Source organism: Taudactylus pleione, unplaced genomic scaffold (assembly GCF_031769625.1).
Source record: "Taudactylus pleione unplaced genomic scaffold, aTauple2 ptg000391l, whole genome shotgun sequence".
Classification (NCBI taxonomy): domain Eukaryota; kingdom Metazoa; phylum Chordata; class Amphibia; order Anura; family Myobatrachidae; genus Taudactylus; species Taudactylus pleione.
The window spans coordinates 13878457-13897949 of NW_028284792.1; the positions used below are offsets into that span (position 1 = coordinate 13878457).

General features: G+C 42.8%; 1 protein-coding gene across 1 annotated transcript in view; it reads right to left on the minus strand.

The window, feature by feature from the left end:
* The window catches only part of GCC2 (GRIP and coiled-coil domain containing 2), a 62032-nt gene extending 51049 nt beyond the window's left edge, over positions 1-10983 (minus strand). The window contains exon 1 of the mRNA XM_088445978.1: positions 10896-10983. Within this exon, the coding sequence (XP_088302104.1) occupies positions 10896-10901 (6 nt within the window). The 5' untranslated portion in view covers positions 10902-10983. The remainder of the gene's footprint in view (positions 1-10895) is intronic.
* Positions 10984-19493: the final 8510 nt, after the last annotated feature.

Below are 19493 nucleotides of genomic sequence, written 5' to 3' on the forward strand. Positions count from 1 at the left end.
AAGTGACGTAAAGTTAATATAGCACATTGTTCAATTGATCACAGTCTACATAAGTAATTTAGGGAGGCATTGTATGCTTATGTAGACTTCAATCAATTGTTGGCTGGTCTGAAAGATAATCTTTAGGTGTATGTCCAGCTTAACTTTTCTTCACTTACCACTCATTGCATAATGAAGCAATACAATTGATATATAATGGGATTGTTTCAGTAAACTATACTACTTGCAATCAAGCCAATATATAATTGTACACATATAAATAGAACACTTAGTATAACTGAAAACAAAGGAGAAACTATTTATTGGCAACAGTTACTCAAATGTGATAGACACATTTTAAACACACATAATAATGCTGCCTTTGTACCAAAATCATACAGTAACTAGTTATTACTTTATTATAAATACATTTGAGGGAATCAAGTGGATCTAGTAGCTGAAATAAATTAGCTATACTAGGAGACTACAGTTAAAATTTTAATTCACAGCAATTTGTGACATTATTGACATTAGTACCTCACGTTTTATTTTTGTGTTTACTTATTTTAAGCCGGCCTTACACGCTACAATTATCGGGGCGATCCGCCTGATATCGGCGAATCGCCCCGATAATTGTAGCATGTGGGGACGACCGAGGGTTAAATATTGCTCGGTCGGGCATGCCAGATTGTCCAGCATGTCCGTCTGATGCGATATTTACCGGTAAACTGACGGCCGCATCGGGCAGTGTATGCCCAGCCGCGGCCGACAGACAGACATTTCTTGTGTTCCTTCCTACAGAAGGAACAGGGAAATGTCTCCTCCCCCGGGGGCAGAGCGCGGATGTCGGGCTAATACACTGAGAGAGAAATCTCAGTGTATGCCGGCGACATCTGCGGCTGGCAGGCTGCCAGATGAAATGTCTGTCGGTCTGACAGATAACAGGATTTTGGTACTTACCGATAAATCCCTTTCTCCGATTCCACAGGGGACACTTGAGTTCAAGACAGTGGGGTATAGACGGTGGTAGAGTAGAGCCTGGCACTTTAATTTAGAAGTGTGACTGGCTCCTCCCCCTCTATGCCCCATCAGCCCCAGTTTAAGAACTGAGCCCGAGAGGAAACGGAGGACAATAGGAAGACAAGGAGGAGAAAGTCCACAGAACTGAATAAGACCGATGGAAAGAGAACAGAGGAACCCACTGCAGGGAACACATGCAGGGAACACATGCAGTCACACAACCTTATAAGGAACCAACCAAAACGGCAGGTACGCAGCGCTGGGTGGGCGTCCAGTGTCCCCTGTGGAATCGGAGAAAGGGATTTATCGGTAAGTACCAAAATCCTGTTTTCTCCTTCATCCACTAGGGGACACTGGGGTTCAAGACAGTGGGGACGTCCCAAAGCCAACCTCCCGGGTGGGAAGCGCGGAGAACTTGGCCAAACCTAAACAGGGACCGCCAAGAACCGTAGGCCCAAAGAAAAAGCAAGGGCTGAGGATCAAGTGTCAGAGCACAAAAGACAATCAAAATTCCATCACTGAACAGCCATAGAAATTCCACAACATACAGCATAGGTGGAAAGGTACAGAACGGCTAGCGAGGCAACGACCGCAGATGAGAAGCTACAGAACACTGTAATCTCAGCTGAAACAGACCAAACCGGACTGTTGGTAGCAGAGAGCTCCAACCAGAATCCATTTGGAGAAGGTCAATAACACGAGAAGAACTCGAGAAAATCCCAATGTAGAGTCGAAAACAGGAAGATGCCACAGTCGCAGACAGAATAGTCCCAGCACTGCCGGACATAAACAAATCATACAGATACGTATAAAGATATCGACACTGATGCAACAGCCACCAAGGGAGAGTGAGCTACCCATATTGTGAAGCATCCCATATAGCAAGGTTAGAGCACTAGGACAACCATGAAAGTACCCGACAGGAACCTGTCAGAGTAATGAAAGTATCAACAGATACTGAACAGGAAAGCCAACCAGTGTGTACCTACAGCACCTGGTATTCCCAGGTGGTCTCCCATCCAAGTACTAACCAGGCCCAACACAGCATAGCTTCCAATATGATGTGTGGAGTGGCTGTAGTTTTTGCGTCAGGCATGGAACATAGTGAATGTCACACTTCCACGTAATATGTGCATTAGCCCATAGATGCACCCTAGGCCAGACCAAAGTGATTCTAATAGAATAGTGTCACTGATTGCTATGTAGGAACTATGAACCTACACGCCCGTATAAGCTCGAAAAAGTGTAGAGCCAACAGATATGAACAGGTGCCATAAAGGAGTACATTGGCTGCTAGGACAGCAGCTAGGGTGCAGAAGAGAATAATGACTATGTAATGTTAGGTTGCATGGAATAGGAGCATCTTCCGAGACCTTACCTGTGAGCAACCAGAAGCCTTCTGGACGCTACATAGAATGTCACTGACCTTTTCCATCCCACAGCAACCTGCCTCAACTTTGAGAGTGGCTTTGTTGGGCAAGAACCCATGCTCAACAGCACTAACTGCAGTCTGGAGATGTTAGAAAATATTGTAGAAACTAGTAGAATGTTAGTGGAGACATGAAGGTCATCAACAGGACCACATTCTATACCTGAGCTTGTTCCATTAGGGATGTGTATCCATATAGAGATTATACATATACCCCAAAACCGGTCTACTAGTGTATCATTACAATAACACTTATAATGATGAAGTACTTATAAGCCAAGAGGCAGAATTAAGGTATTAACTAAAACCCTGTACCGGTCAAGGAACACATGGAAATATCACCTATTAGATTATGGATCCCTACCAGTGACCCCTGACATCATAGTAGTCACAACAAGAGTGATATGGAAAACAAACATTTTACTTTATGCCCATCATTTAATATAACCCAGGCCTGACCCTGCCTATATCAGCAGGAGGCCCCAGTCCTTCAGGCATAGGAGCAGCAACTCTGTTGTAATTTAACCACTTAAGCCCTGAGGATGGAATAGAACTTGGATTCTCCATTCTCCGATAGGAAACGTATCTAGAGGCCACTGTAGAGATTCTGATTTCTGAGATAGCTTGTGCCGTATGCGACAAGTCAATAATATGGAATACCACAGAACTGAATAAGACCGATGCATCAGTTTTTCCATGAAGGGGGTATATCGTCAGTCATAACCCCAGTTAGGGATTATAAAACAGACTTCCCAATGATTAGGAAATATTCATACAAGGAATGGGAAAAAATCAGCATATAATCTATATATATTATATATATACATATAATTATACATCATACCATATACGCACACACAGACACCTACATAGGTGCATGGGAAGTCAATCTCTTTGAAAAGAAGAGTTAGTACTAAGTTGACTTGGCAGACTCCTGCACCAGGAGATTAGCATGCTTATATAGTACTTAGACACTGCATTTTAGTGTCTTATAATATTGTGCACTAGTCCTGAAAGTACTTACCGGGCACTGCCAAGTGCGCCCCAAGTAATTAATAATATGTCCCAGGAAAAGGGGGGCTGTAGACATTGACTGACGTGAACAATTATATATTAGATATTGTCCAAGGTCGCAATGCGATAGCCCAAGACCTAATTGTTGTGAGGCAGAATGCCTCTAGAACAGCCTGAGCTGAACCTAGACACCTAGTGTCCCAGGAGCATCTATGTAAGTACATAGATAAACTAACAAGGCGGCCACAGGACATGAATAGGGTCCCTTATAGAAGTGACTCTAGTCTATAAAGCCACCTAAATTGGATAGTGTGTATATATATATATATATATATATATATATATATATATATATATACACACACATATATACATATATATATACACACACATATATTCAATATATATATATATATATATATATATATATATATATATATATATATATCCTTAGGGATAGTGTAAAGTGGAGTTATTATACGTAGCAAACTACCGCATCAGGAGAGTCCTTTCAATTTCAGCATCTTTCCTTATAAATATGCTAGGTATCAGACATAAAACCGATACGAACAGATCCTACCCTCGCCTTTAGGGTAAGAACAAGAAGCTATATATAAGCATATCTATATATACACATACACACATATATATATATACATACACATACATACATACCCATATACCAGATTAATAGGTGACGAGCATACTTTAAGTAGAATATGAGCTGACGCAAGGTCCTTGAGCCCAGGTACGAGGTCACTCCAGACTAGTATATGTTCTAAACCAGAGTTTAGTATAAAATACAAATATATATATAATTATACCACACACACACCGCTACGGCGTAGGGGGGCAAGAATTATTATTATTTTTTTTTTTTATTTTTTTTTAGCGTGCTGTCCCAGACTGGTTTCGATCCTGGGAAACTCCTGCCACTGGTGTACTCGCCTTATCAGGTGAGCCATTCAAGCTCTAGTTGAACCTACTTTGGAGGCTTTCCCCAATGTAGGACTAAGGCACGGGCCACCATGCCAGTCTGCGTTAGTTTATGCAAATAACAAACAAGTTAGGTATTTTTAACCCAACCCACTATGAGGCCAGCGAGACGATGTCTAATAAAAAAACAGGGCCTCAACCAGTCGCTGGTGAAAACCTCCCAGCTGATCAGTATTCAGAAGTGTATGAGGCAGCACTAACAAACCTTCACCCGGCACTGTGTGTACGCAGTGCTGCTGAGGACTCTTGTAATAGAGGAATGGCAGCGTCCCCACATGGGGAGCTTAGCTTCCAAGATCAGACGAGATCGGGCACCATGTGCCTAGTGCTGCCTTCTGTATAGTGGAGAGCAGGAGCTGTCATCTCTTACAATAGCTAACTGTAGCCGCCTGCGCTTATAAGGAGCCTGGATGCGCAAAGGCTGGTATCCATCCCCAAGACAGTGGGATGTGGTGGCCCCCACCTATCAGCACTATGCATTATGCCAGCAGAGTCACTGGCCAGATGCTGCTTTAGGTAGCCGACTGCTCCTAGGACGTCCGGAGTGACACTCACAACCAGGAGATCATGATGTGCCATGCACGGCACAAGAAACTGTTACATTTTTACTGTGCTGACCTCTTAGGAACAAAACTTTACAAAATGCGGAGCCGCACTGTAACTCCTCGCTACGGCCCTCTTAGTTATGGGAGCAGTGGGATGCCGCGGTCTTCTCATTAAGAGACCGATGAGAAGGACCACGCCCGGGGGTCGGCATATGTCTGCTAAGCCTATGCCCATCTTGTTGTTACAGCCACAACAGAGCGACTGGCAGCCTGCCTATAGAGACAGCGCTTAGTGCGGGTCTCGAACCCGGATCCCAGGCGGGCTATTTTACGGCACACTCCACTGTGCCGGTCTTATTGGCTGCCCGCCTTACAGACTCCAGAAAGCTTTTAAGCGCTAGCCTCTGCAAACCGGCGTGGTATGTGAGCTCTCTATTGGCTGACATCTCGTGGGCACAGCGCGGGCAGAAGAGGGGAGAAGCCGACTCAAAAGGCGCCGATATATATATATATATATACATACACATATACATAGGATGCGCCATTACTCTGGAATGGGCGGCAGTTTTAGCCACTATGGTCGCCGGTAAACTCCGCCCCCTTTTTTAACAGGGATCTTATTGCTCCAACTGGCGCTGCACCTACTGAGACAGCGCCAGTGTAGACCACTGGAGTAGCGGGTCGCAGCAGTCTCCCTCCCTGTGTTTCTTATAGAGGAGGGAGGAGCAGGCATATTAGTAACGCTGCGCATTACTCTGCTGTAGAGGGGCCCGCGCTCCATCCCCTCCTTAAACAGGAGGGGGGACCAACAGCCGAGAGCGCTGTAATGAACAGCCGCGCTCTGCAGCGGCTCTGAGCCTAAGCCAGCGCGGTGCTCTTAGACAGCACAAGCCGTCTGACTGTGGGGGGAGGGGCGGGAGACCTGGCTCAGCCGGTCTTCATTACTCTCCCGAGCGGGGATGAGTCAGTGCTTGCTGCGCGACTCTCTTACCAAAGAGGGAGCAGAAACCCCCTGTGTTAGGACTGACTGCCAGCTATGCTCTGGCAGTGTCCACTATAAATGGCGGGCTGCTGAGTGTGCTTAGCGGCTGTTGTACAGAGCCACCCTTACCACAGTGAGCCACTGCTGCAGTGCCTAGCACTGAGAGGGAGAGCCCGTACCAGTGGCGCCGCTGTGCAGGACGCGCCATTATTAGCTCCACCCCCGCTAGCTCCGGTGTTTTAACCGGGAATTATATCCCCAGGCCCGACGTGGGAAGTTGGGGGGGGGGGGGGATAGCGGGGGGAGGTTTTAGCAGCGCCGCTAAAAGTGACAGCTAGCGGCATGTCACTGAGCCCAGCTCTAACGTCCACTGCTCCTGCTAATCAGGAGCAGTGGTCATACTTACAACTGCTGCGGCCGGGATACTGGGCTGAGGGGGCGGCGAGGAACCCGGACACATGCCGGTGTCAGCAGTGGCGGGTCCTCGCAGGGTCCGATGACTCCCTCTTGCTGTGCCCCCTCCTCAGGGTCACCGGACACAGGCTGCAGTAGCCGTGTGGTGCCCTTCCCGGAGGCTCCCACGTAGCAGGCAGACTGCCACAGTAAGCAGCCTGCCTGTCCTCAATGCTTGTAAAAACTCTTAATTAAAATTATATGAAAAGGCTGGAGACAGCCTAATGTGCGACCGGCTCTCTCGGGCACATTCTAAAAACTGGGGCTGATGGGGCATAGAGGGGGAGGAGCCAGTCACACTTCTAAATTAAAGTGCCAGGCTCTACTCTACCACCGTCTATACCCCACTGTCTTGAACTCCAGTGTCCCCTAGTGGATGAAGGAGAAATTTTATCTGGCCGTGTATGCCCAGCTTTAGTATTTATGTTTATATCTCACCTTTTATTGTAAATTCATTAAAGAAGAAACAATAGTTAAGTTTTATATTAAATATACTACCAGTGATAACCCATTAAGAAAATCTGTGAGTGCAGATGTAAGAATACTTATTAGTTTGTTGTACTGGTTTATTTAGTATGAGCAGAAATTAAGTGTTGTTAACTATTGGCTAATTTTTGTCTCTCTGTAAAAGTTGCAGTGCTGAACAATTTTCTGATTTAACCGCTACTGGATTAGTACAGTTCAAATTTGTAAAAGGATATATTTGCGGTAACTCCACTAATAGGAAAAACTTAGAGAGTAGGAAATGACATAAAAGCATATTCCAGAAATGTGAATGCATTGTGGCATGGACCAATGAAGCTTATTTGAGCATGTTCCATGTATAACATTCTGTAACATTTGGGATGTGATGGAAACACCATTATTAGGGATTCTCACATGTTACATAGTGGTGCTTTATCAGTATATACTGATAATAAATAACCACAGTGCTTCTTAGCTTTTCCTGAGGTGGTATATGACTGCAAGAATCTATTATAGGGTCTTGGCCAAAGAACCATACCGAAAACATGTACTTATATTTAAAAATGAACCATCTCTTTGTTTACTTACAAAACCATTGGCATTACCCTCATTAAATTATTTTGTATGATCCTCACAGTGATTGGAAAGGAGGTGGCACTTGATCATACATGTGTGACATAGGGGCCAATCAATTAAAAAAAAATACAAAAAAGTGCTTTGCAAATTCTGTATCTGACTTTCTACGATTTGCGGCAGCAAATACAAATCTACCAGATCAATTTAGTATTGTTGTGATGCTGGGACAGCTGCTCCAAAAGCCTAACATATACACTATTTAGTAGTTGTAAAAGTTTACACAGCTGGGTATCTCTGGCAATGTTACTGGGCATGCGTGACTTCAAGTCAATCATGTGCTCTGCGATGGCTGGAGGAGGAAGAGGAGGAAGGATCACAATGGATTTCTCTTCACAATCCATGGCCAATTTAAATAGGAAGGGGTGGGGTACGACAAGCAGTCAAGCTTTCAATTTTAAGAGCTTGCTGAATAGTCATCCCCATATTAGCATATGAGGATGATGCATAGAACAACGAGATTGTGCAGTACATGGGAGATATATCCGTGATGGATTGGTTACGGGATGACGGCGCTCGGGATCCCAGTGGTCAGAATCCTGATGCGGGCATCCCGACAAGGTTAGGATACCAACACCTGTATCCTAACCCTATCCCACCCTCCCCACACCCTAAACCTATCTTCCCCCCTAGTGCCTAACCCTAAACCTCCCCCCTAGTGCCTAACCCTACTACATACCGTTGGGATGTCAGCGCCTGTATCCCAACAGCCGGGATTTCAACTACCTCCCATCCGTGATATCTCCTCTGCTGCGGCAATGGTGAATAGGTTTATTGCCTAAAACATGCAGAAACTATTGTTCCGCTCACCTTGATGAATAGGTACTATAATCACCCTACTACTTTCTTTTTTTTACCAACAACCCAAGGGGTTTCTAGATATACAACAATTTTGCAATACACTTTAAAGTATCATGCTTCATACAAATATATAAAATCAACATGACACAACTGTTTCACTAACCATAATAATGTTTAACTAAAAGTCAAAGCACTTTTTTTTTTCTCCACAATAAAAGAATGTCAACATGATTACAAAGCGTGGCTACAAACCCAGAGGGTATAAACAAAGAGATAATGGTGGTAGTAGCAGTAGAATAAGCCTCTGGCCTAACATTTATCATTGAATAACAATATAAACCTTCCTTACCAGAGCATTTAAAGGTTGCAAATTAGTGCCACGTCTTTCAAACCTCAAAAACTAAAGAGGGAATGGCTTGGATGGGATGTTTCACAGCGAAGCCTGCAACATACTTTACATAAATGCAGACCAAAAAAGGCAAACCACTAAGATCAGGAAACACCCACCAGGCCTAGGTAGAATAGGTGCAGGAGGAAATTAAACAGGGACAAATCAAAAGACGGAGTTGAGGATTTCCATAAATGTTGTGCAGGGAATAGGACTTCTCTTCTCTTTCCTATTCCTACCATGTCCCAGATTTTTTGTAAATAGCCGTAAGGAGAGCTTGGTATATAAAGCAAATGTAGATTTAAGACATCAGATCTATTAAACAAATCGCTATACATTTTGAGTAAATCAATTCAGTTATGTTACAATGGGCACGATTCAATTCAGCGCGATGTAAATAGCGCTGGGAGATAGCTCCCGGAGCTATTCAATTCATCGCGCTGTTAGGTCGGGGAAGGCTCGTTATTGCGCCTTAAACAGGGTGTTTAGGTGCGATAACGGGCATTCCCCGACCAAACTTCCCGGCACGAGGCTGTTTTCCCGGCGCTAAGGGCAGAAAACAGCCTCGCGCCAGGACTTTTGTCAGATTTCTTCTCTCATCCCCGGAGGGATGAGAGAAGAAATCATTAGTCGGACTTGTCAGCGCGGTGTATTGAATAGCTCCGGGAGCTAACTCCCGGAGCTATTTACATCACGCTGAATAGAATCGAGCCCAATGACTTATAAAACAATGATCCCTTAACCTGGGTACACACTACACATCAAGTGTACCCGGCCGACGGCAGATGCAACGGAACGACATATCATGCGGTCCCTACACACCACACGACCTTGTGAAGGATTAAATGATAGGTCGTTCCCCCGCTGCATTCAAATGAATGGAGTAGTCAATCAGATCTTCAGATTAAGCATGTACGGGAGATCTTAAGATGTGACGGACGACTTGAAATATTTGTCGTTCCGATCCATCAGAAATAGCCTGGTGCAATGGTTCCCAAACTTTTTTGAATCACGGCACCCCTGGGCCAAAAGTTTCTTATTGAGAAATTCAGGAAAAATTAAATGAAGTAAGTTATGCTTATATGTCACCCTTATGTTCAGTTATGTAGTGGCTGACGGGGCTGTGTCTCTTTTTGTCCACACTGACTAAAATCATTTTGTATTTAAAGTACTGTTTATTAAGCAGATCACGTTAGAATACAGGACTAAAATCATTATGATTTGGTACTGACCACAAACCCGAGGCACCCCTGCAAGTGCTCTGAGGCAACCAGTTTGGGAAACACTGGTCTAGTGTGAACCCAGCTTTACTCTCTACCGAACCGATCCATCATCTTCTTAAAAACAATCAGATGCTGACACATAAAACATTGTTCTGGGCGCTGTCTCAGAATAAGATGGGACTAAAGTCTCAGTGAGATGCAGATAGGAGCAATATAGTTTTTTTTCCCCATAATGCTATTTCACAGGAAAATTAACATACCAGTATCTTATACCCCTTTCACACAGAAAATCAAATTGCCGGGTCAAGCATTTGGAACTAGTAAATTGCAGATCAACACGGGTCTTTTTCTGCATGAAAGGGTCAACCCGAGTCGCAATTCCCAGGACTTCGACCCCGGATTTGGTCCAAATGTGAAGGGGGGCACAGGCTAGGACTGGCAAAAAAACCTATGCATCAAATTCCAGGTAATAGCCGTGTTATTGTATTTTTTTTGTGTTAAGGTGGTATTATTTAGATTCTGACAAAATTAACCCGTGTGCATATGTGTTAGAGGATTTAGACTATAAGCTGCAATGGGACAGGGTCTGATGTGAATGACAAATATTATTTACAAAGTGCGGCATAAAAATATCAGTGCTACACAAACACTAATAATAAATGTCTACATCACCTAGAGTGAGAGATTAAAACAAAAACAAACATACACTAATCCAGTCAGCAATGTACATAGAACAAAAATCATTACATATAATAAATCCCATGTAACCAGCATCCCTCACACGGAAAATGATAAAAATACTGTCCCCTGGCAGAAGCCTGTAGTACATTACTAGTCACATGCAGCACGTACTGTTACCCTTACACATGATGCATGAACATTACATGCCTGTGGACACATAAGCCCTTCATGCTATGCAGCTAGCTTCGGGAGACATCTCTGTTTTTATCTCCGCTGGGATCCTTACCTCCATGTAGGCAGTATGCAGTGTACACACAGTCTATCCGGATTCAGGAAACCCTCCACTTCCGGCTCCGTCACCTGCTACACGTCACATGCCGGCACGTTACACCGCCCCCAGTTTACGTCATCACGCTGACTTGTTTGCTATGCGCCTATCCAACAGTTACTGGTGGTTAGCGCCGCCGCAGGAAGATGATGATGGGAGAGTGATTTGTGTCACTGAGCTGTGTAGAGTCAGAGGGTGCAGTGTGAGGATATGGTCATGGTGGGATATTGCTTCGGACGTAATGTGACAGTTGTGGTGTCCAACGTTCCAGTCACCTGTCACTGCTTTTAGAGGCACCACCATGGAGGGATTGTTGCACATTTCATAGTGTGAGAAAATCATGACATGCAATTCTGGTGAAAAGCAAAACGTGCTATAAGTTTATAGGGTAACTTCATACAGACATTTCTTCTGGGTTGTTGGAGAATAGACTTCTGACATCACAACCATGTGACCTGACTGCTACCAGTGTTACTATCCACTTGGGAATAGAGGGGGAATATAATAGTGATGGGTAGTTCATGAATGATCAGTTTAAAATGAACTAGTTCACAGCTCTGGCAAAGATCAGTTCATCAGGAGCTAAAACAAATGGGAGGAGTTAGACACAGTGGGGGCGATTCAAATGTGTTTCAGGTTGTGATAATTAATGAGCGCCCAGTTTGCTATTCAATTGTTCTTGCTGCTCATCAATTATCGCCCTCTTCGCCGCCTATGAGATGAGGTTTAGCATTGTGTAAAACGGCTAAACCCGTCTAAAATTCTGGTTAGGGCGTGCTAACTGCAGTTAGCTCGCTGTAACCAGGGGGTTTCACACACATTTCTGCTCGCGCCCTCCTGAGTGCGTGCAGAAATGCCGGCGCTGGCGGCTATCGCGGCCTGACAGCTACAACTGAATTGCTATATCAGGCGTCTTAAAAAAAAAAAGCAGCTGGCAGAACATTTGAATTGCCTCCAGAGAGCACAGCAGCTCCATTAGGCATGAGTTAGTACTGCTAAATGACCACAGGTGGCACTGCTATGCTCAGACTTTGTGAGGGTTATGGAGCATACACACGGTCAGATTTGTCAGATGAACGATTAAACGATTTGAATGATTTTACCAAAGTTTTGAACGATTGAAAGATTTTTGACTGCATTAAAATGAATGGAATCGTCCAAGTCTGACTGCAAACACAGATGTCAGAAATCGTTATCTGACCATCGGGAACGCGCATCGTTGATCGTCCATCGTTCAGGTATGTCAGATATGTCAGATTTTCCTTCAGATATGAACGACTGAACGATTTTTAAATCGTTATCGTTCATATCTGAAGGAAAAATCTGACCGTGTGTATGCACCATTATGTGTGTGCAGCTCATTGCATTAGATTGTCATGACTCATTCTTCTGGCATCTAGTTCACTAGTTCGATTAGATTAGTGACTCATGTGGAGCTGAACGAAATAGATTGTCATGATGACTCATTGAGTCATTCTCCTGGCATATAGTAGGGATGGACATCGGAAGCCCACCATCATTTGATGGCAGTGCTTTCACCATTGAATGTTTCGATGCAATGGTAACTAGCCACCGCATCAAAAGAATTCAATGGTAAAAACTATTCATATGAATAGTAAAGGGGTGGGGTTGGGGGAGGGGCTCGGACACGCAACAAAAAAAACCCCAACTGAGCCAGGCAGGCAGGCAGTGCTGACTGAGAATGAGGAGGAGAATGAGAAACATTGTCACTGCCACGCTGCTGCTGTAGGCACCTAAGCAACAAAAAACTGAAGCCTAGAAACATGTATTAAATGTACTTAAAACACAAAGAAAACGAACCTCTTAGAGCACCAGCAGAGAAATCACTCTCCATCTCTGCAGGTGTAAACGTTGTTAGCTGTGTGCTTCTGTGAGTGACTGCTGCTGCAGGGCCAGGGCTGCACACTGATTGGCTCTCTGAGACAGTGAACGCCAATCAGAGCTATCGGCTTTGCCTGTTTGTTCTAGGGACCCGCGATCGTTAAGTAGTTAGGGGGTTGGAGCATGTTGCTGGATGTTCGATATCGAACATCCAGCACATGCAGGACGATCAGACAACAATATCTGATCGACCCGTGTGTACGGGACAATATAGTCATTATGAGTCAATACTGCTAAACTAACACAGGTGGCACTGCTGTGATCAGACATATGCATTGTATGGATCTGAAGTATGTTGTCAGGATTCATTCTCCTAGTATATTAATTCACAAGATACACTCCTAATCAGCTTAAGACACAGTGCTGAGTGCTGTATGCTATATACTGTAGTTCTGTTTACTCCACAAGACATAGGGGGAGATGTATCAAACCTTCAAGAGAGATAAAATGGAATCTATCAGCTAATGTCATTTTATAGACTGTGCTTTGCATAACTTCTTCTTTATCTCTCTAAGGGTTGATACATCTTCCTCCTATCTTTACTGTACTGATCTCAATTTTATAGGGGTGATGTATAAAACATTCTAGAGAGGACAAGTAGAGAACTTGCTCATAGCAACTAATCCACTTCTGCCTATCACATTATAGACTGTATGATAAATGATAGGCAGAAACTGATTGGTTGTTATGGGCAACTTCTTCACCTATCCTTTTTAGAATGTATTATATACCTCCCCCATGCTTTTACAGTGGCATACAATATTGTCTGTCTGTCACCAAATAGTTTAACTGCTGGACAGGAATTTGTGGCTAGTAGAGATTTAAAAACTAATACTGCATAATGAGCGCAGATAATTTATTGAAGAGCAAGAGAAGCCAGATATGGAATAATTTCAAACTTAGTGGAGAAGAGAAAAAAGCAAGATGTTCCTACTGCTTAAATTCAATAAGTATAACTTGTGGCTCTGTGAGTAATCTGTCACGCCATTTAAAATCAAAACATCCAACAATATCCACTACTAGGAGTGAGCCACAACAACCGATACCTATAGTGTCTCATCATACAACATTTGAAAGTGAAGTTCAAAACAATACCGTTGAACCATCACAAGGTACCAGTGCAACCGCAAATTTAATTGAATTTGCTACAGTTTGTTCCTCCACTAGAAAAACTATCCAAACCAAGCAACAAACTACCTTGCTGTAGGTGGCTATTTCAGCAGCAGTAGGCCACTGTCTGTTAAGCACTCAAAAGAGTTGGATGACGAATTGCTAACATTTATTATCAAGGGTTTCCACCCATTTAGCAATGTGGAGGTGGCAGAGTTCCAAAAGCTTGCCCATGCACTGATACAATCCTCCCATAAGGAAAACTATGTCCAGCAGTTTGCTTTTGCAGCTCTATAATAGCACTTCACAGGAAGTGCGCTTGACCTTGCAAGAAGCTGACGCAGTCTGCTTAACTACAGACTCGTGGACTTCTTTGAATAACCAAAGTTTTAATGTCACAGACCATTATATTAATTCGGAATGTGCGCTACGTTCGGTTCGGTTAGAATGCTGGAAATGCAGGAAAAACACCGGTCTGAAAATCTGTGTAGGCATTTAAAAGACTTGAATGGGGGCTCGAAATAGAGTGGTAGCTGTTGTCACAGACAATGCAGCTAACATTGTAGCTGGTGTCAGATTGTGCAACTGGTGACATTTACCATGTTTTGCACATGTGTGAACTTGGTAGTTCAGGCTGTAATTTCTGTTTTTTGCATTCATATAATTATAAACAAGATTAAAGGTATAGTTAAATTTTTCAAAAAAAGTTCCCATAGCCTTACAAAATTGCATGACACGCAGAAACAAATGGGACTGCCAGAGCTGAAACTCACCCAAGATGTCCCTACTAGATGGAACTCTACTTTGAACATGATATCCAGGATGAAGAATGCAGTAGTTGCGCCACCTTAGCAGTGCTACACACAGAACTGAACACCTTGACATCCCATGAATGGACAGTTGCTGAAAAAGCAATAGTAGTATTACAGATTTTTCAGGAAGTCACAGTAGAGGTTAGTTCTGAATAATCTGTGCCCAGATCAAAGTGTATCCTGTTTGTAAAAATAATGAACAAGAAAATGGAGTCATTGTTAAACAATCATGCAATTTCAACAGAAATGAAATCAATGGTGCTAACACTGAGGGACCAACTTGGTAGAAGATTCAAAGACCTGGAAGGTAACTAACTTAATAAACAGGCAACAGTTTTGGACCCAAGATTTAAAAGGTGCGGATTTTCAGATGAAGGTATATTTCACATGGCGTATGAAAATCTGAAGAGAAAAGTATGCGGGTGAGATTTCCAGAAGAAATACCAACAGCACCTGTGGAAGAAGCTCAAACCGCAAAATCCAGCTCATGCCTATGGGATGACTTTGATACAGAAGTCAGCAAAGTTATTGCCGTACAGAATCCAGTCACAGCAGGAATAATAAAGCTGGATAGATATATGCAATTACCCATATTATGGAGGACTGCAGATCCCCTACTTTGGTGGAATGAAAGAAAAGAAATCTATCCAAGACTTTTTCAACTTGCAAAGCGGCGATTGTGTATTATGGCCTCTTCAGTTCCCTGTGAGAATATTTTCGAAAGCAGGGCAAATACGTACAGAGAGAAGAAACAGACTCACAACATCTAAAGTGGGACAAATCCTGTTTTTAAACCATAATTTGAAAATGTAATTAAAGTTTTTCTCTATGCGAAAGTGTGTGTATGTATATATATATATATATATATACATACACACAGTCAGGTCCATAAATATTGGGACATTGACAGAATTTTCATATTTTGTCCTCTATTCACCACCACAATGGCTTTGAAATTAAACAAACAGGATGTTATTTAACTGCAGACTTTCAGATTTAATTTGAGGGTAATTACATCCAAATCAGGTGAACGATGTAGGAATTACAGCGGTTTCTATATGTGCCTCCCACTTTTTAAGGGGCCAAAAGTAATGGGACAAACTAAACAATCCTAAATCTAACTTTCACTTTTTAATACTTTGTTGCAAATCCTTTGCAGGCAATTACAGCCTGAAGTCTGGAACGCATAGACATCACCAGACGCTGGGTTTCATCCCTGGTGATGCTCTGCCAGGCCTCTACTGCAAATGTCTTCAGTTCCTGCTTGTTCTTGGGGCATTTACCCTTCAGTTTTGTCTTCATCAAGTGAAATGCATGCTCAATCGGATTCAGGTCAGGGGATTGACTTGGCCATTGCATAACATTCCACTTTTTAGCCTTAAAAAACTCTTTGGTTGCTTTTGCAGTATGCTTCGGGTCATTGTCCATCTGCACTGTGAAGCACTGTCCAATGAGTTCTGAAACATTTGACTGAATATGAGCATATAATATTGCCTGAAACACTTCAGAATTCATTCTGCTGCTTTTGTCAGCAGTCACATCATCAATAAATACAAGGAAACCAGTTCCACTGGCAACCATACATGCCCACGCCATGACACTACCACCACCATGCTTCACTGATGAGGTGGTATGTTTTGGATCATGAACAGTTCCTTCCCTTCTCTTCCCATCACTCTGGTACAAGTTGATCTTTGTCTCATCTGTCAATAGGATGTTGTTCCAGAACTGTAATGGCTTTTTTAGATGTTGTTTGGCAAACTCTAATCTGGTCTTCCTGTTTTTGTGGCTCACCAATGGTTTGCATCTTGTGGGGAACCCTCTATATTCACTCTTGTGAAGTCTTCTCTTGATTGTTGACTTTGACACATATACATCTACCTCCTGGAGAGTGTTCTTGATTTGGCCAACTGTTGTGAAGGGGCTTTTCTTCACCAGGGAAATAATTCTTCTGTCATCCACCACAGTTGTTTTCCGTGGTCTTCTGGGTCTTTTGGTATTGCTGAGCTCTCCGGTGCATTCTTTCTTTTTAAGAATGTTCCAAACAGTTGATTTGGCCACACCTAATGTTTTTGCTATCTCTCTGATGGGTTTGTTTTGATTTTTCAGCCTAATGGCTTGCTTCACTGATAGTGACAGCTCTTTGGATCTCATATTGAGAGTTGACAGCAACTGATTCCAAATGCAAATGTCACACCTAGAATCAACTCCAGACCTTTTACATGCTCAATTGATAATGAAATAACGAGGGAATAGCCCACACCTGTCCATGAAATAGCTTTTGAGTTGATAGTCCCATTACTTTTGGCCCCTTAAAAAGTGGGAGGCACATATTGAAACTGTTGTAATTCCTACACCGTTCACCCGATTTGGATGTAATTACCCTCAAATTAAATCTGAAAGTCTGCAGTTAAAGCACATCTTGTTTGTTTCATTTCAAAACCATTGTGGTGGTGAATAGAGGCCAAACTCTGAAAATTCTGTCAATGTCCCAATATTTATGGACCTGACTGTATATATAATGAAACATTGAATTATGCTGTTGCTATGAACTCGTGAGTAATACAATTTATTTGAGAAGACCCTGGTGAGTGCACTTTTTTTTTTTTCTTCAATATTGGACGTGTATATATTCACCCTATATATGATTTTTCTATGTTAGGATTATTGTTCCACTTTTCTATATTATACAATATGATACACCAGTAAAATATAATAGTGGTAAGAATTACAGATATTTGTATACATCTGGTATATTATTGAGGTGTAGATTGCTTCTGAAATCTGGACCTTTGTTACACAATATCTTATAACTGTTCAAATAAACTTTTTTTTTTTTTCAAACTGCTCCAATATTTTTTTAAATTCAATTTAAAATAATTAGAACAGTTATGAGTGTGTGTGTTCACCACACAGCCTATAGGTATAAACATAAAGAGTACAATATGCAGGGTCGAATTAGGAGCCACCTGAGCTTGTCGCTTAAAATAATCAAGGGGTCTATTCTGAGAAGGGGAGGAGGTGTGGCCAGTGCCATGTGAACATGAAAACCCCCTACACTATCAGCCCATTATCTCCATAAATAAATAAAAATTAAACAATTGTAAATTTTGAGAGGAAAACAGAGTTGTAATTGTAATACTTAGGATTTATGACAGACCGTGTACCATCTAAGCAGCTGGGCATCATTATGCATTGCTACAATGAATGAATTATGATAGGTCTATAATTGGAATGGGTTCATATCCTGACGCCGGCAGCCCGAAGGGAAAAGACCCCGGCAGGGCAGGTAAGTATTCTATCCCTACCCCTCCCCCCCAACCCTCCATTAGTGGTGCCTAATCTTAACCCTGCCTTACCGCCCCCTAAACCTAACCCGGGGTGTGCCTTACCCTCCCTCCTAGGGGTGCCTATCCCTAATCTCCCCCCAAAAAAACCTAACCCTTCCCCCCGCAGCTAACACTAAGGGCGCCCCAGACTTATATTAGTTTGGGTTGGGCTGGCGTCCTTAGCATTCCGGCATCGGGAATAAGGTAGGAGTCGGTATTCTTGCCGGGATTCCGATGTCGGTATTGAGACCATCCCCCTATTTTTATGTGGAGGCTGTAATCCCACCCACCCTTTTGTTAATCTACAGTAGCTCTGGTGTGCATTAACTGACATTAATGGGTACAATTAAAAAATGAGGCAAAGGTTTTTTCCTTATAATTACTGTATTTTAAAAGAATAAAAAAATTACACGTTACAATACTCTGAATTTGAGTCTCACTTGCATATTTTGGAAATAAAAATAACAATTAAATTAACTTTCAAGAGCTAAACATGTCACTACTACTAGTAGTTTGTTATATATTGCTTTTTAAAATCAGACATATTAAACATAGCTGATCATTTGAACAAGACTATAATTCACCTAATGAGCTAATAATTGAAATCCCTACTGTGTGTAATAGACTAGTTCTAAGTTTCCAATCACTTCTCTCAGCAGTGTTTCAGAGCCAGTGAAAAAATGACCTAAATGAACTACATGAACTGATCATTTGAACTATTCTTTTCAGTGAACTAGATCAATATTGACCTGATCACCAAAATAAACTAGATTTCCCACAACTAGAATATAAACCTGTGATGAGCAAAACGAGCCACCGTGTCCAAAGCGTGGCGAGCAAACACTTTTGGCCCCCAGTTCTGAACTTGCCCCTCCCCCTTTTGCAGTGGCTCATGTGGTTGTGATGTCAGAGGTCCTTTACAGCACCTCGTTCTAGACCTAACCATTTCTTCTGCCACTGTGTTATGGTGGGTACACATTTGCTGACCGCATGGTGTGACGGCTGATGGTGCAGATGAACGATATATCGAGCGACTGCAGCACACATTACACGATCCGATGACCGACCACCCGATGTGTCGTTCACCGGCACCATATACCTTGCTGGCATCAGCAGCTGGGTCTCTTGATGGAACGACCCCTATGTCTGCCAGTGGGGGCGCACATAGTGGGTACACCCTAGACGATATCCCCGATATGTCAGCCCGATCAGAGGGATCGGACAACTTATCATCTAGTCTGTACCCTGCTTTAGGTTACATGTATTCACATTAACTGTGTATTTGAAGATTATTGACACAGTTGTAAATAAACACTCTGGCACTTTATTAAATAGTCACAAAAGCCCAATCGTGTTTCTGTAGTTAGCAAGTGTTACAACATCATCTTAGGAATATTACAGCA